The 23,656-nt window shown below is 52.5% G+C and overlaps 5 protein-coding genes across 5 annotated transcripts; 3 read left to right on the top strand and 2 right to left on the bottom strand.

Annotated features, from left to right (window-relative positions):
* Positions 1 to 197: 197 nt before the first annotated feature.
* J4E93_006603 (uncharacterized protein) lies at positions 198 to 2,267 on the bottom strand (the record flags this gene model as incomplete). The annotated part of the gene is made up of 2 exons (XM_049344515.1): positions 198 to 1,891; positions 1,952 to 2,267. The coding sequence occupies 2 exons, from the start codon at positions 2,265 to 2,267 to the stop codon at positions 198 to 200; spliced, it is 2,010 nt and encodes a 669-aa protein (XP_049198169.1).
* A 174-nt stretch (positions 2,268 to 2,441) lies between these two features.
* On the top strand, positions 2,442 to 3,740 carry J4E93_006604 (uncharacterized protein; the record flags this gene model as incomplete). Its single annotated transcript, XM_049344516.1, has 1 exon — positions 2,442 to 3,740. The coding sequence occupies one exon, from the start codon at positions 2,442 to 2,444 to the stop codon at positions 3,738 to 3,740; it is 1,299 nt and encodes a 432-aa protein (XP_049198170.1).
* Positions 3,741 to 15,223: 11,483 nt separating this feature from the next.
* On the top strand, positions 15,224 to 20,991 carry J4E93_006605 (uncharacterized protein; the record flags this gene model as incomplete). The annotated part of the gene is made up of 5 exons (XM_049344517.1): positions 15,224 to 15,323; positions 15,375 to 15,499; positions 15,560 to 15,709; positions 15,760 to 19,653; positions 19,702 to 20,991. The coding sequence occupies 5 exons, from the start codon at positions 15,224 to 15,226 to the stop codon at positions 20,989 to 20,991; spliced, it is 5,559 nt and encodes a 1,852-aa protein (XP_049198171.1).
* Positions 20,992 to 21,464: 473 nt separating this feature from the next.
* On the bottom strand, positions 21,465 to 22,345 carry J4E93_006606 (uncharacterized protein; the record flags this gene model as incomplete). Its single annotated transcript, XM_049344518.1, has 2 exons — positions 21,465 to 21,949; positions 22,006 to 22,345. The coding sequence occupies 2 exons, from the start codon at positions 22,343 to 22,345 to the stop codon at positions 21,465 to 21,467; spliced, it is 825 nt and encodes a 274-aa protein (XP_049198172.1).
* A 211-nt stretch (positions 22,346 to 22,556) lies between these two features.
* On the top strand, positions 22,557 to 23,234 carry J4E93_006607 (uncharacterized protein; the record flags this gene model as incomplete). The annotated part of the gene is made up of 1 exon (XM_049344519.1): positions 22,557 to 23,234. One exon carries the CDS (start codon positions 22,557 to 22,559, stop codon positions 23,232 to 23,234), a length of 678 nt encoding a protein of 225 aa, XP_049198173.1.
* Positions 23,235 to 23,656: the final 422 nt, after the last annotated feature.

A 23,656-nucleotide genomic window follows, 5' to 3' on the forward strand; every position in this document is an offset into this window, starting at 1 on the left:
AGCTGACCGCCGAGAAGTAGATGGACTATGCGGAAAAGTACGGCATATCTCTATTAGAGCTCACTACTAGTTTCAGGGAATTTCAACAGTCTTCAACATTCTGACACCTTCGATCTCGTAGGGAGACATGACAGCTGGCACCCGCGGCTTTGTGCTCTTAAAAAAGCAGTGGCAACATGCTGTGTATTCATTATCCCTCATCGATCCGCAGACTGTCCATTCCACGTTTGTCCCGCATGCTTATACTTGAAGTACTGATTGCTATCACTGCCTGGCTCTTTAAACGGCCAGGTCCTGTACGCTTCCACGAGCTCAAGAATCATCTCGGATGTTAACATCCTAACTCTGAGATGATCCATTTGCAGTCTACCACCTTTCTTCGGATTTTTCAAGCTAGGACAATCTTTTATGATGTCGCTGAGCCCATGTTGCAGCTTATCGAGAGCATGATTGATGCCATCCGAAGGGTGCGCGAAGAGTCCGAAGATGAAATCTCGCGCCCACTCGTAGAAGTCAGGGGATCCGCCGACAGGCCTGGGGAAGGGCTCAGCAGAGACGAGGGCCAGCCGGCTCTGGGGCCAAGCCTCATTCTTACGCATGACGAGGGGCTCGAAAGGACGGGAGTCGGATTGGAGACGAGGTGAGGGCGGCGAGCGTATAGCGAGGCGGTCATCGATCTCTGTTGCCGGTACCTTGGCATAGTTGGCATTTTGACTGTCGAGACCCTGCTTCCACTGGGTTTCAAGCTCGCTTAGCTCGGCCATTGCAGCAGCTTTTTCAGGGCCGTCTGGCATGTCAATAATCTTGCATTCGAGCTTGTATATAGCCTCGCCAACGTCTGCTATGGATGCTGCCAACATTTTCTTTCTCTGAGTCAGCGCCATACCAGTACTTTCTCTGTAGAATTTCCGTATGTCGTCCTTATAAGGGTGGTCAGGGGGTACCGGCCGTTTGGTTCTTTTGCCTTTTGCATCTGTCGGGTCGTTAAGATCGACTTGTGGAAAGACGTTGATTACACGTCTCATGAAATCGTAGTATTCGATGAGACCAGGTGAAAGCAGGCCAATGGGGTTTCTACCCGCCAACTGTTGCGTGCGAAGGTAATCTTGAATTGTTTGAAAACTGATTACGCCTGTGCCATTGGAAATCTGGTCGACTTCTTCAGCAAAGTCGTGGATGTGGTCGCGCCGATGTGATGGTAGCTCCATCCCATTCTCTTTCCCTTTCTTCAGAGCGCGGACAGTGGCCTCGATCTCGTACTGTGGTTCACGGCCCGAAGAGGCTCTGCCCGTGCTGCGCGAGGCGCGCTCTGGTTGGATGAAGAGGGTTGTGTCTTGTAACATTTGCATGAGGCGGTTTGTTTTGGTCATTTCGTTGATAGATTGGGCAATCATGCCGCTAAAGTCGTCGTGCTGTACCCACAGTAAGGTGCGAACCATGCCATAGGCATGAAATAGATCGTTTGTCCAAGCAGCGGAGGCAAAGTGGTAGGCGAGCTGTTTCGCCATTGAGTCAAAACCAAGGCCGGGAAGTCTTGGATCCCATGCCAGAGAGCCAGTCACTAACAGGGTGTTGTTTGGTTCCTGTGCTTTGGGGTCTTCAGCGTCCAGCACAGTCTGGTGTGGGAACACACCGTTTGCAACCATGTCCCGGTATGTCTGGAGTACGGTCGGGTCTTGTTCGACGAGTGAGTACCTGGAGCCGGGTGCAGTGAGAAGAGGGTCAAGAAAGTCTTTAAACTTTTCGTGTCGCGGTTCGAGGAGCACGTGGCTGCGCGGTTGGAGGTATTCGTGCAGCTTCTGTGACCAGAGCCCGGCGCCAGGGTTGATGTCGAGGATATCGCAGCCTTTGTGCTTATCTAACGTATGGCCGGCGTATTTGAGGACGTCATCTAAGGGTATCTGGCGTTAGTCCCGCTCAGCGAAGATGGGTGTTCCGGGACTTGACGTACCGCATAGGTCGGGACTTACGATCTGTGTTCTGACGTGAACGCCGCCTTTTACTATCGCCGCGCCTTCGTTCCGTGTTCTCCTCTTCTTCGGCGCTGCTTCTTCCTTGTTGGGATGTATCCTTTCCGCCATGGCCGCACTCAAGGGATACTCGGCAGGTGTAGATAGTTTCTCATCGGTCCAGTAGTGGTGCTGCTCCTTTGAGCGCGCCCGCTTACCGCCAGGTGCAGTGGCGACGGAGCGCGCCTGGTTCCATTGGCGGACAGATATGTTTCCTCGCCAGACATTGCGCGGTATTATAGGGCGTATGCGCATCATCAGGGGGTGCGAGGTTGTCGCTCAGCCACCAAAGTACCGTCGCGCAAGTTTCGCCGCGGGGATCCCAGCCGCTTCGAGATAGCGTGCTTATCTCCACGTGCTCACGCGTCCTGGCTTGGCAAGCTTCATCGTCGGCCAATGTCATTCTTGATGACGCAAAGCTGGGCACCCACCATGTTGCCGACGAGCAGCAATATTATCATCGTAGGTGCTGGAACATGGGGCTGCTCCATTGCCCTCGAGCTCGCTCGTCGCGGACACACCTCCATCAAAGTCCTGGACGGCAGCTCCTTTCCCTCGCCCATCTCCGCAGGAAATGACCTTAATAAGATCGCGGAAGAGAGCAATGAACCCTCCGAGTCTGACTCCCTCCAAGACTTCTTCTGGAATCGACTGACCCAGCTTGCAATGCATGCATGGAAATTTGATCCACTGTTCTCACCCTTTTACCATGACACCGGTTTTATCATGGCCGCTGTTGGCGATGAAGCCCACCAGCGTTGTCTAGAGTATGCCAAAGGCGAGAAAGATTTCCCAGCAGCCCTGAACACGAAACACGATTTCCAGCAGACAATGCCAGGAGGGTTGCTACAAGGCGACTTTCCAGGTTGGAGGGGCTTTTGGAAAAAGAAAGGCGCAGGGTGGGTGTTCGCTAGTGGAGCTCTACGAGCTATGCATCAAGAAGCCGTGAAATTGGGTGTGGAATTCGTAACTGCCAGCATGGAGGGCAGTGTCGAAGAGCTACTGTATACTTCGGATAGTAGCGCAGTATTGGGGGTAAAGACGAGGGACGGCACAAAGCACAAGGCTCGGCACATCATTGTATCCGCTGGTGCGAACAGTGACCTGCTCTTAGACTTCAAGAGTCAACTTCGACCCACAGCCTGGACACTTGCACATCTACCCCTCTCAGCCGAAGAAGCGAAGCAGTACCGGAACCTACCTGTGCTATATGGTGTGGATCGCGGTTTCTTCATCGAACCCGACACCGAGAGACACGAAATAAAGCTCTGCGATGAACATCCGGGATACATCAATCCTGTCATCAACAACAGTGGCAAGATGCGCTCCGTTCCGTTTGCGCGAAAACAGATTCCGAGAGAAGCAGAAGCACGTATGCGTCGACTTCTCTCTGACACAATGCCACAGTTTGCAACCCGAGACTTGAGCTTCGCACGTTTATGCTGGGACGTAGACACTGTGGATCGTGTCTTTCTCATCGACAAGCATCCTGATGTCCAAGGCTTGATTGTAGCGGTCGGAGGATCTGGAAATGGCTTCATGGCATGCCCTGCAATCGGCTCTCTGGTTGCAGATATAGTAGAGAACAAGAGTGAAGGGAAAATGAAAGAGGCAATGCGTTGGCGACCAGAGATTTGCGCCGAGAGGGATTTGTGGGATGCGCAAGGGAGATATGGTGCTGAAGGGAAGGTTATGGATATCCGACGGGTAACAGAGTGGACAACGATATGAACACAGCAGGCCTTTGCACATCTCAGCTGCTGAAGTGGTTCTCGTCTAGACATGAGTTTCTCCATTATAGTCTTCTTGTCATTACTGATGCTGGTGTGTAATTGAGAACATGGCGATGGAGGACCCGAGAACCGCGCACTTTGATCTAAGGTAAAAATCACTTGATTGAGCAAGCCTCTCATGCACCGGTGGATATCCGTCAGACCGTCTCGGAGAGAACTGGGGCCCAAAAATAGAGATTCTTACTGTGATTTTGCAAAATTCACATTCTTGTCATGGCTGTAGCCTATCAAGCCGATGCTGGGGAATTTGTCAACTCGGTGCTGGATGAAATGATTAGCATAGCCTCTAAACGTCATTGTGTAAAGTTTAATTACAGATGTGAGGCTGAACGTTTCAGGCATCCTGCGGTAGAATTTCGCCGCTCGCATCTTAGGCATCCCATCCCATCATCGGTAGTTATCACGGTGTACCCACCGCTACGGCTCAACTGCGACTCCCAGCATTGACATGCGTTCCCACGTGGGAAACATTCCTAGCGTCGTAGCCACTGTGGGGTCCGATGCTGGATGCTGGGGAATTTGTAGGTCGGCGATTATGGATCTGCAGGTCGGCGATTGAAGATGATGTCGGCGATTTGAGGCTGTGTTAACAAGCACTGCCACGTTTCACCCCTCGACATTCCTTCCGATTTCCAACGCCTTTCAAAAGAAACATGTGTTGTAAAGCCGCGATATCTAATAATAGATTTGGTAGGAATGAAGTTAACAGGTTGGTGTGAACGAGAGAAGCCGGTCCTCCTCGACATTTGGATGGAGTTTGGAGGCCCCACTAACCACACATCGTACAATGTCTTGGGTTTTGGCTAGAGATGGACTGATGCAGTAGACAGATCTAGAGCTGCGACGTTGAGGTCGAATCGGCTTCCTGGTAAATAGATTCGGCTTATGCCGCTGTTGAGTGTGAGATGAAGGTTCCTAGGGCCGTTGCACGCCATTCGGACGGGACGTTAGGTCTTGATGCTTGACATACTGGGATAGCCGGTAGTCTTGGTGGTCGCCTAGACGGTCCATACCGGTGCGGCATCAACGAGCCCCCCTGACAGTTATTCATCCAATCGTATGACATCCTCAGTATGGTTAGTCTCATTTCATGATCGGCTTCGGGCCGAGTCTTACAATGCTTGAACATGAGTTCTAGAAATGTTGATATGACTGTTGCATGACTCTTAAGAGGAGGTTGTCATGGAAAGCCTGAGGGCGGTTCAAATCCTTCGTTTGCGTGTATGCAGATCATCGCCTGTCACGGTGACTATTGCCAGCTAGTCTTCACATCAAATGACAGCTTGTGCCGGGCTCCTCGAACCAGAAGATGAATAGAGACTAGTGCTTGTCTGTCGACACGGTGCAGGCTTTGGTCGACTGTATGTTAGATTTGCGATGACATCCTGTCCTTCGCAGAGCGGAATCAGCCTTGCCTTAGTGCCTGATGGTCACCATTCGTACTTTCATTAACAGCATCGTTCGATTGATTGTACATGGCCCCATCACTGCGACACACTGGCTTTGTTTAGCTTGAGATCAAGTGCGTTAGTGGACGCTGTCTATTTCTGAGCGACTGCGGATGAACTAGCGTGTGAGCTGTTGTTGGTCCATACAGGCAGTACGGATGGTAGCTCCCGTATTGAACATGTCACTGGACAGTGGAGCTATGGGTGCAACGGCGGAATCCAGCGAAAATGAAGGTGACGAGAGTGTGCAGTGTGACGCAAGCGCCGAATCTTGACTGTCAGTCAATTTGCAGTGAGTGCTCGCCTGGCAGTCACCGATCGAGTACATGGTCAACGCTACCTACCGCAAGTGGTGTCTGGCACTCGACCGTTCTTCCAATTGGTGAGGAAGCAGAGCTGATTGTCAGCCATCCTGGGACTTCACAGTATTTGAAGGAGGCAGTGCGTAGGAATATACAGCCTCCGAATTGTCGCTCTCCATATGCGAGTGTGTTGGCTTGAATATACAGTCCATATAGCGTAGTGTGTCTGAAGCGCCGGACAGCGCATGCTGACTGCTGCTCGCAATGCAGCCCGGGTACTGCCTCAGTATCCGTTATTACACGGGCGTTTTCCGTGTTGTGATGGGGCCGTCTGATGTTTGACATCCAGACCTCCTTGATCATCTTGGAAAAGCTTCTCCGATCCTGCTCCTCGACGAGTTGCCCAAGAGTCTTGATGCAGATCTCGGACGAAATAGTCTATGTCCGACGGTCCGAAGGCAACGCGGTGTAGATACTTCATGGTCGCAAAACCCGATCAAGAAGAACCATGTACTAGTCTTTGCAAAGCAAGTTTAACCGCTTTGGAACAACGGGCGCTTCGAAGACTGTCGTTGGCTTTGGCCAGCAAGTGGATCCGTCTTTGCATCTATAACGCTCGTTGGTCATGTTTCGTCCTTCGCTCTTTAGCCACGTCAAAAACAACAGGCTCACTGCATGCTACGCAGTGGAGCTAGGTGTCCAGGTCGAGAAACGCAATCAAACCGTTGCTGTCAGGAGCTGTCTTGGCAAACACGGGTCGCTTGTCTAGAGCGCGACGTAGGTGTTATTGGAGGGACAATGCTGGTGAAAGCTGTAGAATCGCTGGCAGACAGACCGCTTGAAACGTCGCTTACTCAGACCCTGCCCTGTGATTCCTGATTGTATGTAGGTTGCTGTGCTCCAGGCGGCAGGGGTTAAAAATATCTCACGGCACCCGGCCCAAGAGTAGCGCGGGGCGTATAATCCCCATGCGCTACGCCCAAAAATTTTGCCGGCGTAAGCGACCACCCAGGGCCGCTTCTCGTCGCTTTGCTCCCATGCTGCGATCGGCAGCCCATCATCTCCAACGCCATGGGGAGCGCTCATTTGCCCTTCATCTGTTACCGCCTCTGATGTTGGTCCGCAGCCCGTGGAACTAGCCTGAAGGGTGGCTGTCGTTGTGGTTGCGCCCTGCACACATCGCCCGGTCGCTCTGTACGTACCATCTCAGCCCAGACAGGACATCGCTGGATGTTGCAGAGAACTCGGTAGCCGAAGCGCTGCTGGTCGTTTGCAAGGTATCGCATTAATCGCTCGAAGGATCGTTCACAGGCGAAAGCGAGATGGCAGAAGCTTTCCTGGGACTAACCCTAGTAGGCCACTCCTCAGACCAGCGCTAGAGCGGTGCGGTCGCCATGTTGGCGGTACCTTCACCCACAAGGATTAGCTAGCCGGCCCGCGAGGCTCACTCGCTCTCCACCGCAATTGTGAATGGATTATGCACCCGGTCTGAACTGGGACCATGAACTACGGACGGTATCTCATTGGGACGAGCGCAGCGAGCGTTAGTCAAAATTACCCACGTCCCATTATGACAAGCAGCAGCGACTACTCCTCTATCGGATGTCTGACCCGACGTAGCTATCTATCCTCTTGGGCATTGCAAACTTCGTCTGCGCCCCGGATCTACATTGACCAGTCGATGCCACATGGTCCACCGCTCAGCGTTCGCAATTTCTAACTTGGTCCCTTTCAGGCCGTCCTCCAGGGCCCAGTGGAGTTTCAGGCACTGCAAGATATGACAACACCGCCACTGCCCACTACGCTTTCTCGACAAATCTGACGCCCCAGCCTTACCGTTGTGGAGTGGTCCCTAGTGCGCTCCCGGGCTAATCCTGTACACCCCGGACTAGCAGCCTTACCATACCTAATCCCTAGAGTTTGGGTCTGTGCCTTAAGACTGGTCATTCTCACCCATCTGCTGCACTTCCCGCTTAAGACGCACTGGCCTTCTCTCTGCATGATATACAACCCGTGTTGGCTTCGACTTGCGGCCATTTGACGACCACCAGATACCCCTTCCTGTTATATCACCGCCATTCCGCGAACCACTCCTGAACACTACGACACCTGGCGTCACCCACGATGACTTTCTTTTCATCCGAAGCAGAACTAGCACTCATGGCGCCGGTTGACGGCATGGGTCACCTCTACCCCTCTAGCACATGTCAATCACCCCCCAGCATCATGTACTCACCACCACTACACCACATGGCTCATCGACCCCAAACGACCATGTCCGCACACGCAGGAATGTACACTCCACCTCAAGATTACAGACCGGTCATGGAGTCCCCATACCCACCTCACGCACTCTGGTCGACACAACCATCATCAATACCGCTACCCCAAGTAACGTCGTATTCCTACCCATCTTTCTCCGAGATGGCATCTCCCCCGATGCTTGCGCATGACTCTACGTTGCTCTCACAATCTTTCGGTGCGTCTCGACCGTCAAGATCGCACTCCACATCGTCGTCCGCAGGTCATGGCATGCCGTCCAACGTCCCCTCTGAAAGATCACCACCTGCCCTGTCACGGTCGCTCTCTCCTTCTTCGCCGGATCTTCGAGCCTATGGTATCCCGAACAAGAACGGTACATGGAGCTGTGCTTTCCCAGGATGCACTTCAAGAGCAGTTTTCACTCGCGGCTGCGATCTCAGGAAGCACTATAAAAGGCACACAAAGTCCTTCTTCTGCCGTCATGGCGACTGCCCACAGTCTACAGGAGGAGGCTTTTCGAGTAAAAAGGATCTTGCAAGACATGAGGCCAAGCACAACCCGGGCGTGTTGTGTGACTGGGACGGATGCGACAGGGTCTTCAGTCGTGTGGACAATATGGTAAATTTGACGTGCTTCCTATGCGCCGAACATTACTGACAATTTGCAGAGAGATCATGTCAAGCGGATTCATCTTAAAGCGTCCAGGAAATCTTCAACAACGTCTTCCTAGATGTTGCGCTTCTGATACGACTATCGACTGTCACGTCCCACAAAACCATTGTTTCATCGCCTACGTCGTCCATACCTCTTACTCTGATTCGAGTCATCACCATAACCCTTCGCTAGGAGCGTCTACGGCGAAAAACAGGAGATTTACTCGCCAAGAAAAGGTCACAGACCGTTAGGACCACAAACCCTTCACTTTCGTTCATGATACCCTTATTTTGCATTTGCATTCCCATTCATCTATTACTGCAGCATTTTCTGCGTCGTCGCATTGCTATGGCGTTCTTTAAAACTAGAGAAGTTTGAGCAGAGTCAATCGGTGCATCCAAGGAGGATACAGCACGGTTGGAACGCTTGTTGGGAATTGGTGTGCATAGATGCAGATGGCGCCGCTGTTGCCTACACTAGCTTGGAATGAGTGTCGGTCAATAGCGACAATGATCTCAACATTTGGCTCATACGATTCTTTGCGACTCTTCAATTTTTCGATTGTCTCTCTAAATACGACGTCATATATGAAGCCAAAACCCATTCTCGACAACATGGCTGGCGCGATCGAGTCTACCGCAGGTTGTCACGCCAGATGTCGACATGGTCGGGGGTTAATGGTATGCGACTCCGGCCTGCTAGTGGGAGGCCTTATGGCCTTAACAAGGCTGACTTGCGGTGCCGTCCACTCATGTGGGCCGGGACCCTGTGACAAGGTGGCTGGAATGTCTCTGCGAATCACCTCTGTGCACACTACTTAGGAACGCAGGGATGATTGGCGGGCGTTCTGCTCCGTCCAGCAAAGGATCGAAATGCGAATATGGCATGTTCAGCGATCGAGAGCGATGGTCGCCCCACATCGGATCAAACGACGGCATGCCGCAAGCATTCCTGTTTCGCAGCCAGTTTCGAGGAAGATGTCACCCGATGACATGGCGGTGCTGTGCGGCTGCACCCTATATTCGCAATGGTGGCTATCGTCATGGTTCAGCACCAGGCCAAGCTGTTTCAAGAGTCTGGTACATGCATGCTTCCAGTCAGACCTGCACGTCAATGGGTCAATAAGACGCATCACGTTAGATGAAGGCTGTTGCTATAGCTTCCAATCACATTTCATCACATGCATTGGAAGGCAGGACGCCCAAGCGGTTCCATCCCGCGAGCTTACATACGGCAGAGGACCACATGCACGATGAGGTCGACCCCATCGCGGACGCCGAGCATCCATCGATCAAAAACTCATGGTGGTTGCTCGTGACAAAAGGTGCGTCACGCTTTGCTGCTTCTCGTGCCGCGCTAGTGCACAAACAACACGATGGAGCGACTAAGTCCAATAGATTCGACGTTACGGTAACGCTTGCATATCCTGTTATTGTCTGAACATATGCGAGCTTACGGCATATGTTCCGAGCGGCAATCCTGCGGCCCTGACATGGCGCCGTTTGATGCGGCCGTTCAGCAGCCAACCACGCGATTTCCATGGCCGCGGCATGGCGACGGCATGGGAGACAAGGGTCCAGGTCACAAGCACTCTGTCATTGCTCGGACAAATTGCAACCCGTGAAGTTGGATCTGCTCGACATAGTCATGTTGCCAGGGGTTTAGCTGTGCCGCCACGAGGTGGCTGTCCCATCTCGACGTGGAGCTTACCGTACTTGTCTCCTTGTCAAGGTGTCCAACTCAAGGTGATCGGGTTGGATGCTTTCCCCTGTTCCACCGGTCAAAATTGTGGACAGGGACGTGGACCACCAGTGGCTTAGTCTGCTCCACTCTTCTCCAGTAGCTTATCTTTCTGCTGGGAAGGGTCGATCTGGGTCGCGCTACAACGAACCCTCATTTCTTCCCTCTGCGCCCTTACACGGCCCCCACGATCCGTTCTAACCTCCTCGTTACGCGCACATAGCCCTGGACCTTTTCTTTCTAGTGCGCGTTTCATCAGGGTTCTGTCACAGTTGCAAGGCGCACACGACATGCCTGTGATGCCTTTGTTTTGAACAGCTCTCTGATGGCCTGCTCCTTTCCAGTCAACAGGTTATTGTCCGAGTGCTCCAAATCCTTCGCGGGCCATCTGCATGTTGAGTGGCCTGGCCAGTCAACCGACCGTGCATGAATATGGGGTTCCCAGCATCCTCTCGGACCCTGCCGATGATCAACGGCTTTGGGAAGGCTTTGCGATGGTTGCACCGTGCGATCTTCCAGCACTTGACGAACCGCGTTAATCTCACTGCTTTCTAGTAAGACACCACCATGCTTCATGACGTATCCGTCTGCCTTCGTTCCTGTACTCCTACACCGAACGTCGGAACTCAAGAAGAGAAACAGAGGGTCCCATCGATACTGCTAATACCCACCAGAGTCCACATTTTACAGGCTGACAGATCTCTTTCAAATCACAACGCACCTATTACCATCGGATATGATGGAGACGAGTCAGGAGCCGACCCGAATCATCCAACGACCCGATTGACTCGTGCACCAGCCAGACGGCTCCAAGTATCGCAATTCCGCGCTCGCACGCTACCAGGCCGTAGTGAAGTTGTGGCGCTGGTCTGAAGCGGAAAGGGGCGGCATACGCACGTAGAGCGCGGAATAGCCGCACTCGTTCCTGGATGCTAACCTTGAAAGTCTCCTGCGCCTGCAGACATGCGAGCTAACGCTTTGGTGATGCACGATGGCACAGACATCTGCATCTTGTCTACAAAGGAAGGTGCGAGGGGAGAAAGTCGTGATCTGGAACACCCAACTCCGCCCGGCAACGTATGTCTCAAATGGTGCATATCGCGCGATCATGACAACCCAACGTCGCCGACTTGAGGGCGCTATAGGCAGTGCTCTGAATGGTCCTCCGAAGGTGCATGCAGCCGCGTGCATCAGCCCTGTACATTGTTCGGACCGAAACGTGCCAGAACCTTGCAACATCGAACGGCAAAAATTCGCCGTGCGTTTTCCGATCGTCAACCTGACAAGTACGCCTTTTGGATGTGTCTTCACATGCTGTTGGAAAGAAAAAAGCAAAGACGGTTCAACATGAAGATTTCATGCTCTGTCCAATCAACCAACAGCATTTCGACTAGTGCCATCTTGCCGAAGTCAGCATGCATTGCCAACACGTTCGAGAAACGTAACTTTCCGCTACACCCATTATAATATTGCGAACGCGTGTACTGTAAAGAACAATAGCTCCGCGCTTTTGTGAGCTGTACTTTATGCCTCTGCGTGTAGTACTTGACGGAAACTATGAAGCAACCGGAGGTGAAATTTGGATGCTTCTCTACATGTACCTCATGATGTATCAGTATGTTCCTGCAGTGCCATTTAGAACACGACTTCACCGTGGAGCTTCGATTCTAGAAGACATGGAACGATTATACAGCTGATCCACAGCAGTCATGGTGACCACCCAAGCTCATAAACGAAGTACAACAATCTTTTCGCTAAAAGTGCTTGAACATGAATGCTTCAAAAACTGTTCCGTGTTACATGACGAAACACTCACAAGAGAAGAAGTTCTCAGGCCTTTGCAAAGAGCGACTTTGGTCTTGCATAAGATACAGATCTTTGACAGTATCTAGAAGTTGTTGTTTCGCACCATCACCGTATTGATGAGATTAAAGTTGGGTTAAAGCTCGACGACTTCGTTAGCGTCTTTGCATATCCCGACATCGAGGAAGTACTCGACTGCAACACAAGATCATATCATGCCATTCTATCAGCCGGGAAAGCGAATGACACAGTGTGAGATCGGGTATGATACCACTATCTAGAGAGGACGAACCTGCGTTCCACGGACAAAACAAGGCTTTTGCGATAGTAGACATACTACCTGTTCGTCACCCTCACGAACACCTGGTCTTGGAGCGAATGTGCCGCCTTGGGCTACGGCACTTACCACACGCAAGGTGTGCCATTCGGTGCTTTCGGGGCGTACCTAGACACAATTCAGTCTTCTCCGTTTGCACAAGATGGCTGAACCCCTCCACCTCCAGAATCATACACACGATACCCACAAGCAAAGTCACACTACGGTTAAACCCAACGGTCGGGATCCCGGATCACGCACCGAACTAGCGGTTAGTGTAGCGCGGCGTGGGGTCCAAAAGCTGCGCCAGCACGCGCCTCCGAAGCTTTCCTGCTTGGAAGAAAATCCAGCTGAGCCGTGCGGCGTGCTAACCCCTGCTGGCGTGCCCTGGCCGCGAAGAATGCCGCAACGGGTATGATGCTGCGAGCCAGGTGCACATGTGGGTTCTGACGAGCAGACTAGACTCGAGTGGATAATGCCTGCGCACTCGATGGGGAACTGCACTGGGTACAGGGGTAAGCGGAGCCCGCGTGTTGTGAGACCCGATCATGAAGCGCATGCTTGTTGCCGCCTTGGATTGTCTTTGTCGGGATGGACAGGACTGGGCTGGGACCGGAGTTAGGTTTGTGTGAGCGAGATTGAAGTGGTCGGGATTTTTCTCGGGCGCAGGCGGAGGGAGCGTTGTTGGGTCGCTTGTCGCGTATCGCTTGGACTTGCTTGCGCAGGAGGAATTTAGCTTTGCTTTGTGCATGTGGGATACTTCCTACTATGGTCGCGTCGGTGCAGAGTGTGGACACGAGAGACACGCTTTGCTGTGTCCACTGGTCGGAGAACGGCGACATGGAAATACGGCGTAGTCAGGTAGTGGCTCTCGCATATTCGCATAACGCATATCTTCAAAAACAGACGTACCTCGCCGATACTCAGAGTCCGTTCAACATGACCATCTCCGACGACGAAGTAACCTTTTCGACGGCGGTTCGGTCCCAAAATGGGAATCCGTTGTCCAAGATCTACCACATCGACTCAAAATCACACTAGAACACCATGCACCTTCTTCGCTACTCGTGTTGTCTAACAAGAACCATAACTTTGTCGGACAGACAGCACCACTTGGGCAGTCCCAACTGCAGCATCAACGCCAACGCTATTCCCGGCGCCACACTATCAGGAACCACCTACCAGGCGGGCGTGCGATGAGCGCCGCTATCCTCGGCCACGCTCCGTTATGGTGTAGAGCTAACATACGGCTGAGCCACTGGTATTCGCTTCTTCGGATCACGACCGTGTGGCTCAAACTCGCCCGCACTCGCCCGCTACGCGCGTAGCTTGAACCACGACGCCAGATTTAAGTTTCACTTCGATATACTATATTTTCTAGCGAAGCGTTGCAGGAATCGGTACCTAGGTACACTGGTTAGGGATGATGTAGGCCCGATATAGAAAGCCATGCGTGCTGAATCGCGAAATCGACAATGCAGTAGTGTGAACACGCGCGAATGATGGCTCTTAGGTTGCATGCTTGATCTGTGCGAACATGACGAGCGCGGTGTTGAAAGGAGGGGTTGGAATGCAGGTCCATGATAAGGTTCAAGGGAGTTGTTGGCGAGTTTGCGAAAGATTGACGATCGGATTCGCAATCGCTATGTGCATGTCCTCATGACAATAGTTTCTACTTCACATGCATCCTCGCATGTCTAGTTCAGCTCGTGAAGCTCCCTTTCTTCAGCCCATGATGAGCCAGACAAAGCAGGCTAACGTAACGTAACTGCGGGGTGTGCAGTTACAATCACATGTGAACAGAGCTGACAAGATCCTGCGTCCAGTGACTTGTCTGTCGCATGGAGGAGCCAGTTCGAAGGACCTGGCCTCGAATTGGCACCTTTCTTCCACATGGACCATGTATGAAACTTGGCCCTGATACGCAACGGTAGCATCTGCCTGACCAACAGCTGCTTCGCCTGAGTGATTGCTACCTCGCTGACTGCTTGTATCTTTAGATATGCTCCGACAACCAGTTTGCTCCTTCCTTGGATGGCCGTGCTGGGGCGTGATAGCTCTTGCGCATGATAGGTATATGTATCTTCGGACAACCGACGCCTGTAAAGCGGCAGTCTGTTGTCGCAGTGGAGAACGATGTTGTGGATCTGCTGTTCGTCGCATGACTTCAGGTCAAGTGCCTGACGGTCTAAACCGCCCATGACCAGGCCACGGCTCAGAAGGTACATCAGGCGCGTTGATGAATTCCCAAAATCCGTATATGAGGCATAGGAAGACGAACACGACCAACGCCTGTCCGAACCATTCTGGTAGTGCGCGATGTGTGGATTCGACTTCGCTGCTCGCTATCGAGGAATCATCGGTATACGGTCGGAACGTGCCATAACCCGGGGGTGCACCCGTTAGGCCAACGGCGTCGTCGTAGGAAGGCGGAGGCTCATCGTATGGGGGACCTTGGTGAGGCGGGAGATGGATGGGTGGATCATGGTGAGGGTGGTGTTGGTAATGGTGATCAGATGCGGACGTGTCGGCTGGTGGGGCAGATGGCGCATCATGTGAGCCCTGCCACAGTCAGTTATGATAGCCAGAACATGACAATCATGCATGGCTTACCGATCCTGCGTCGTGCATATTGCGCTGGCCCCGGCGATATCTAGGGAAACTGTAGAGATCTCATGGTGTCGCAGTCGGGTACTTGAGGTCGCGTGGGGCGCGCGTCATCACGTCGGAGCGAGCATGTGAAACGGGCCGTCAGTGCTCCGTGTCGGAATGCCATGTCTCGTAAACGTAGGCAACAAATGAAGCGCCCAACACCACCACCTGGGCACCACCACGAGCAGCATGTCCAGCGCGCTGTCATTGATACACGGACATATTATTCTCTGCCAGGCACAGCATGTCCGCTGATCCCACTGCTAACCCGCAGGTCTTCTCCCCAACGGCTTCTGGCCGCTCCAGTCCCGTACCACGGTCTGCGCGCAATGCTGTACAAGAGCGTATGTTGTCGCATTGTGCATGCAATCCCAGGTCACTGACTCCGAGAATAGCGCTGTATAAAAAAGACAAAAACTTCCGACGCTATGCTGCCGGTGTCGAACGCGCCCTCGCCCTCTGGGACACTGCGCAGCAGGAATGGGCCGACTACATATCTTTCCTGGGCCGGCTGCTGAAGGTCAATCCCGCCATGCTACTGCGACTATGAGACAATGCGCTTATACAAGTTACCCTCCAGGCCCTGCAAGCGCACCCTCCAGAGATACCCGTCATACCACATAGCGATACTGTCGCACTGCGATTAGCGCAGTGCTTGAATCCAACATTGCCCTCGGGCGTTCACCAGAAAGCCCTCGACGTCTATGACTACATCTTCTCCACCATCGGTGTATGCCCGTCTCCCCCAAGTCAGCTTATGCCAAGCTGACCCATGTCCAGAAAGATGCCCTCGCTCGTGACCTCAACCTCTACTTCCCCGGCCTTGCCTCTGTGCTTTCCTTCGCCTCGCTCTCGGTCCGCCCACTCTACCTCTCCGTCTTCGAGAAGCATATACTAAAGCTCGACGGAGCTGCACTTCGCCCGGCCTTGAAGGCCATCATACTGTCAATCCTGCCTGGTCTGGAAGATGAGACGAGCGAGGACTTTGAGCGCATGGTCTCGGCAACGGAGAAGTTGCGGAGCGCAGTGCAGGACAACTCGGACGACATAGTCGAGGCCAAGACTGCGGGTGCTTCATCTCACTTTTGGCAGTGCTTCTTCCTAGCCACCATCACCAACCCATCCAGGAGGCAAGGTGCACTTGCTTTCCTCGTACGACGATTGCCTAAATTCGGACGGCCAGAGAGGCGCAGCTCTCCTCCAGATGTCTCCAGACCTTCTGACGCGCTATCGGGCGAGGCCGAGGCAGCTACATCCCCAGAGCCAGGGCTCCTCATTCGCTGCTTTGAATCAGGCCTGTCAGACCCTCAGATACTCATCCAGCGAGGATTTCTCGATCTTCTGGTCAGTCATCTGCCTCTCGACTCACCCGTCTTGCAGGAGCGCGTTGGAAAGGGGGATTTGGAGCGACTAGTAGCTGCAGCTGCAGGCGTTGTGTCGCGAAGAGACATGAGTTTGAATCGCCGGCTCTGGGCATGGTTCCTAGGTCCAGAGCCCACTACGTCTGAAGTAAACGACAGCACCACATCCCCAACAACAGACAGACACAACGTGTCTGCAGATCCGTCGGCACATCAAGCTGCTTTCTTTTCGCGGTACGGTCTTGAAGCGCTTACCAACAGTGTCCTCAAGATGATCAACCGTCGTAGCACATTACCTTCCGAGCGAGCACGTCCTTTCAGAGTCTGTCTATCTCTCATGGACCGTTGGGAAGTAGGTGGTTTGATTGTACCCGAGATATTCCTGCCGGCGTTACAGAGCGTCTATGTGTACAGCGAAACTGCATCCAAGGAACAAGTCGACGAAGTTATGAGAAGTGCCAGTGCATTCTTCGACGGCGTCGATAGCGGCCTCATCTGGGGCAAACTCATTCATCTCATAACGTCATCCCTGCAGACGGATGATGACGAAGCATTACAAAAGATGAGGCTGGCCAAGTTTGTTCTGGCCCGATTCAATCTCAAAGAGGAAGACATGCTATTGCATCACATGCCTCTAATGGTACAATCCACACTTGATGCTTTGAATGAGACCGCTGGCAAGACCGACAGCTCATCAAAAGACGCACAAGTTGTGAGCCTTGCCCTCGAGATCACAGACTCACTCGTTCAGATAGTCCCAGATCGGTCATTTCAAGGTGATCAAGCAACGGAGCAGCAGCTATTGGCAACTCTCAAAATACCGCGCGCCACAGTGTCCAAGAAGATACGTGCATTCTATGAAGAATCTCAAGGAAGCTTGGATGCAGCTGACCCGCCTTTCGATCCGCCACTGCTTGGCCAGATTGCGCTTCGTGAGGCCTCTTGCATGTTCACCGCATCTATGCAGTCAAATGGTTCCGGTATCACTGCCGAGATGCCTTCGAAGATTCTATCCAATCTGGTCTTCAAAACACAGTGTCTTAAGGCCGTTGAAGACATTGACCTAGTCACTATGCTTGCAAATGTCCTTCAGACATCGGACAAGACCGACACAGATCCTTCATTTCCGCACCTGGCCGCTATAACAGCCGTCTTACTCGCACTCCAAACCGCACTCCCATCAAGACCTCACATCGCCTCAAGTCAATTACCTGAGCTCATCCATCCCTTGGTTCGATACTTCTGGCGATACCTTTCGCCGACATCACCCAAATACCATGTCGAAACAGCGCGTTCCTTGTTACAATTACATGCCATTGAACCTGCCAGTCGGATGGTCGAAAGTGCCATCGCTTCGATCATTGTAGAGCAGACCGGTCAAGATTCTGTTTCGAAGAGCTCATCAGATTGTGCCCGACGTTTTGCGACACTATGGACGCATGTTATGCACGAACTGAACCTGCAGTCAGAAAAGCGTGTTAATATCACTCGCCGACCAAGTGGTAACATTCTGCAAGCCTCGTCAACAGCAAGCGACTTCCACTCTGTCTTGACAAGGCCGCTGCTCTTGCTCCTTGACACTCTCGCAGAAGAAGGGTCGGAAACCTCTACGTTTTTGCAAAATTGGCTACCAGATACGCCAAGCTTGAACAGAGTCTTTGAGATCCTTGCAGTTCATATCCAGTCACTCAACTGTCTGGCAGCTTTAGGCAATTTGGCACCTAATACGACATCCCAGGGACCATCAGCACGTTCCAGAAGAGACGACACAAAGGAATGCCTGTACTACCTCAGGCATGTCTTTAATGTCATCAAGCGGCCATCACATTTCACGTGGGTAACTATTGCTGAGGTCACTCTTTCCTGGCCAGAACCTTCCTCGCCGCGTATCTCCATTCAGGAGTGGCTCACACGTACATGTTTGACGACACTGTCGCTTCAAATCGGCTCGTCAGATACAGTTATAGGGCCTCACATACATGAGCTACACCGGTTGTCGGTCTCTATGATATCGCAAATCTATCGAAGTCCATTTGCTGCACCACTTCGAGAGCTGGAGCTTGAAGTACCTCTAATGGCAAGGTTAAGATCAGCGAGTCCGCCCCTGCAGAGTCTCTTGTTAAGTGCAGAGTTGGCGGCACTAAAACTTCGCCTCACTCGTCCACCAGAACCAACAGCAGAGCCAAAATCTTCGAATCATCCTGCCAATCGGTCGCGCCTTTCACTAGCGATCAACAGAGACTCGGAAGATCAGACACCTGCGCCGATTCCTCCACCTCCACAACTTGTTGAGTGCTTGAAGTTTGGATTCTCCTCCTCTACCAGTCGCCTAGTCCTTGACGACTGGATTCAGTTCCTTGTTGAAGTTCTACCAATGTTTCCTGATACGATATTCCAAAACCTCCTGCCACTTGTAGAGTGTCTTTGCAAGCAGATCAATCTCACATTCGAGCAGCTCAAGGTTACGTTCGCAAAAACACAACCCGTACCTACTGTCTCTCCCGAGTCGACTCTGATCTCGCTTATGAACGGATTAGAGCAGATCTTGGCCAAGGCGCACGAGCGTTTGACTACGCAGGAGACGAAAGTGTCTGCCAACAAGTCTCCAGAACAACCCCAGGGTTTCTTCAGCAATGTCGTATCTGGGCTGATTTCCTCTGATACGAACCAGGCTCGCACTCCGACAGCGAATAGTAGACTCACGGTTTTGCTTTGCTTCCAAGACACTGTTCGCATATGCTTCGCGATATGGTCTTGGGGTGGCTATGGAAATATGCTCGAACTACAGGATCACACGTCAGCTTCATCATTCGCTTACACCTCTTTACGCATGCGCAATCGGGCTCGCCGCACGTTGGAGCATCTCTTCGCTGCGGAAGCTTTGGAGTGTTTGGAGACGTTAGTAGTTCTATGGGCGCATGCGGAAGTTGACGATGTGCGAGGAGCAGCAATTACAGGGCTTCTAAACGTCCTCAATGGCTCGAAGCCGAAGCATACCATCCCAGCAATATTCAACGCTGTATACAGCCGGACGGATCCTGGGGCGTTGGACACCAATCGACTATCGACATTGACCTCTAATCTTACTGACGCTGAACTGGTCGCCTTCCTCGTCGAGTATACGAACTCTCTGGAAGATGACGCCATGGACGAGATCTGGCAGGACTGTACTTTGTTCCTGCGAGATGTGCTCGCAAATCCTCTTCCTCATCGACAGATATTGCCTACATTGCTGGAGTTTACCGCCGTCATAGGGCAGAAAGTTGATAATACCAACTTTGGGGAGCAACGGAAGATGAGACGGGAGCTTGCCGTGAGTGGATATGTTCTTTCGGGTGAATTGTACTGACTATTCCAACAGGATATATTTGCCAGGATATTGACTGCCATTTTCACAACGCGTTCCATGGGCTATCTGCAAGACACGAACCACGCGGTAAACGAAAAGTCAGCTGCTGTGACAAATGGCAATCGGGCGCAGAAGCGAGCAACCGATGTCGTTTCCATTCTGACTACCATCGTACCGAAACTATCGATCATCCTCGTCGAGAATGACCGTGTTGCGAAGGTCGTCTCAGACATATCAGCATCCGTCATCGGGCCAACCTTCCGCGCCAAAGCATTCCCTGAAAACGTATCGAGAAACACGTTGGATTTACTCCAAGGCCTGACCAAGATCTCGCCAGGCAACAAACTTCTCAAAAAAGACATCTTCGATGCCTTCAATGACGCCAAATTCTTCAACACACCGCTTCAACTGTTAAGAGAAGCTTGGCTGCCTATACTTGCGCAGTGGACGCAATCTGACAAGGAGCGACTGCCTGAACTACTTGCACGACTATCTGCGCCAACAACTGCTGGTTTAATGTTTGGAGTTGGTGCAACATCTGCGCGGCAGGAAGCCGACCGTAAAACGCAGCTTACGTTACGTCGCATTGCCCTTCTCATCCTTGCGAGTCCCGAAGATGCTTTCACACCAAACATACCACAGGTTCTGGAGAAGGTCGTCGAACTGCTTACCGCCACGCCAGCGTCGTCGCCGTCTTCAGTCACTCGTACAGACGTCATCGTACTTCTACGTGCTATCATCTTGAAGACATCGCCCGTCCATCTGGCGTCGCTTTGGCCAGTTGTAAATGGCGAGCTGACATCCGGACTATCAGCACTCCTACCAGACGCTCCTAACAAAGAGCACTATAATAACGCTGGCATCATTCAGACGTGCAAGCTGTTAGATGAACTCGTCGTACTAGACCCTGACGACTTCCAGCTCATGGAGTGGCTCTTCATCTCCGACACCATCGACGCAGTATACAAGCCCGACACCCCGCAAACACTCATGTCTCTTACCGATGAGATCAATGAGGTCCTCACAAGATCATCGATAGCACCTCCGGCTCCTGTGACTGCACTGAATGGGTCGGATACGGATGAGCCCAAGAGGACGTTATTCTTAGACCCGCTTATCGAGGCTCTTGAAAAGGAAGAAGGTGCTGCGGTGTTGGAGATGACCAGGGGAGAGCTGGTGAATCGGTTGGTGAGGCCGTTCTTGGGCAATCTGGCAATGAACGCATTTGAGGCTAGGTATGGGGGTGGGGAAGCGGACTGGCAGGGTATTTGGGAGAGTGTGGTGCGAGACGCGGGGGCTTGAGCTCGATCAAGCTTGCTTTGCATTCATGGCATGTAGTAGTATCGTATGTTATACAGCTGAAACCACCATGCATTTCATAACCGAAGATGCTCGAGCGATTACGCTTCAATGTCTCCAGTCCACCCAAGTGTCCTGATATCCTTCTGCAGGAGTGGAACAGAAACACGTATACTGTGTCGTAAGGCTTTGTGAAACCACTGCAACGTCGATGGGCTGTTGGCGCAACGCAGTTGTAAGAAGTGAGCGCCTCTTGGTGTGAGGGCCGTGGCCTTCCTATCCTACTCTCGGGCTCGATTTCCGCTCTTTGGCTACTTCGCCCAATGTGGCCGAGTACAAGATAGCCAGATGGTTGCTTGCCCAGCATGTTGTTCCTTCCGCAACTCCATCATCCGGCATGGTACCAGCCAGCCTTATGGACACGGTACGCGGCGCAGTTAGGGTGAAATCCGATCGTCCATGAGTCCTATTCAGTTTCACTCAGACTCTTCCGAATCTTCCTCGCACATGATAGCTTCGCACTGCTCTCTAAGCTCTTGTACGCCAGCAACGCCCTTCCACTTATCCAATATCCTCCTGACCTCTGCCCACTCTTTCTCCGCCTTTCCATCCTGGTCCTGGTCTACCATGTCCTGCAGCCGACGTGGTGTGTCCAGAACCCATTTTACTGTCTCCTGCTGTCTCCGCTTCTTGTCCGCATCAGATTTGTCTTTGTCGTCCTGCTCGACCCGTATGCTTATGCCCAAGCCCTGTTCTTTGGATTGGTGGCTGTCCTGTAACGAGGATGATAAAGACGCGGCTGTCTCGGCGATGTGGGAGATGGCAGGACCTAGGGTGTGGGTTGTGGGTGCGAGGGGGTCCATGTTTCCGCGCATGCGTCGGATTGTGCTTGTTGCGGACAGGAGTTTGGAGTAGTTGTCATAGACGAGAGATTTGCGGTCGCTGTCTAGATTTCTGATCTCTGTTTCTATGTTAGCACTCCAGATGTCCGCTCATATGAGTTGAGTGAGAACTCACGAGACACCAAGTCTGCCTCGACCTTCAATACGCCTTTCAGTCCCTCTTTGGCAAGCAATGCCTCTACAAAGGCTTCTGCATTGAAATCCGCAGCATCGAGCTCTGTGAGCGTCTCGTCTTCTTCTGGTCCTAACTGTGTTCTCGAAGATTCTTCGGATATTCTGGCGTCTGGGGTTGCATCGCGGGGCGCGTTCTTGAGGCCATAGAACTCGCGAAGGGCAGCGCGGTTTCGGCGTGCGGCTGGGGGTGGGCGATGCGACGAGCTGCTGTCGATTGAGGTGCGGGTCAAGGAGGGGCTGCGGACGGAAGAACTGGCGCGGGGCGAGGCTATAGTCGACATGCCGTGGTATCGTTCGCTATGCTGTTATCTGCTATGTTGTGAGGTTTGGTGATTGAGTGTTGGAGCTTGAGCTTCATGTGAAGGGCCGAGGCCACCGTTGGGGAAAGAGCGCCCCACGTCATTCGGCGCGTCGCGTCTCCCACATGGCTCCGCCGTACTCGCGAACAAGCAAAACCGCGCATCCTCAAGAAAGGTGCCGTTGATCACCGACATGGCAGCTAATCTCGCAGCCGAGCTAACACAGCACCTGAATGCCCGCCATCTCTACCCTACCACCGCCTGGCTGCAGGGCTTCCTCTCCACAACCCGGCCCAACACGCCGTTGCCCGCCGTCAAGCAGACAGCCCACTTCCGCCTACTAGCCACCGACATAACCACGTCGCTCAGCCAGCCTGCAGGGTCCGTATTTCCCGACGATGTGCTCAAGGGTACCACAAAATCCCGCATCGTCCCTGGTCCAGTCGTCTGCCAGGTCCTCGACATCGAAGATATAGGCCACTCGCGCTGGTCGCAGGTCGAATCTATCGAAGCGCAGGAGCGAGGCGAGATGACAAAAGGAAGGGAGATTGTGCGTGTTATAGAGCAGGAGAATGAGGGCACTGCTGAAGCCGCGGCTCCTGTGGTGAGCAAAGGGCCATTCAAGCTGCTTCTGCAAGATGCCAAAGGCCTCAAGATCTACGCCATGGAGCTAAGAGGCATAGACGGGCTCAATACCAACATGACCATGGGCGTCAAACTCCTCCTGAAGAACTTTGACGTGAGGAGAGGCGTCATCATGCTTGAGCCCGGCAATGTGCAAGTGCTAGGCGGGAAACTGGAGGCACTGGATAAGGCTTGGAAAGAGGGAAGAAAGGAAAGGCTCATGGCAGCTGCCAGGGTGACCGGATAGGCTGAGGGTGCTGGTGCTGTATGTGTTGACCCACTATATAATTGTAATAAAGTATCTATGGGTTGTCGTTTTCCATCTCTTCTTAGAGAGCCGCAGTATGGCAGCAAACGATCAAAATCGAGGCACTTTGTTATATAAACTTCCTACTCTAACGAAAATAGCACCAATTGCTACATATATGTTTATCACTACTCTTGTTGATATCGCAGCATTAGTTTCGAATCTCACTAAGCATTGTCCTGCACTCCTCATGCGGCTGTCGCGTCATAGAGAGATGTTGAGAAAGACGCGAACATCGGTCATCAGTGGTAGCGGCATCGTTGCTTAGTGATGCATGAAGCTACTCGGCTATTTGCTTAGAACCATGCCTGAGATCCGAACGGACGATGAGGATGACTAGACATGTTGCACCCGGACATAGC

This window comes from Alternaria ventricosa (genome assembly GCF_023758065.1).
Source record: "Alternaria ventricosa strain BMP 2768 chromosome Unknown scaffold_11, whole genome shotgun sequence".
NCBI classification, from domain to species: Eukaryota; Fungi; Ascomycota; class Dothideomycetes; order Pleosporales; family Pleosporaceae; genus Alternaria; species Alternaria ventricosa.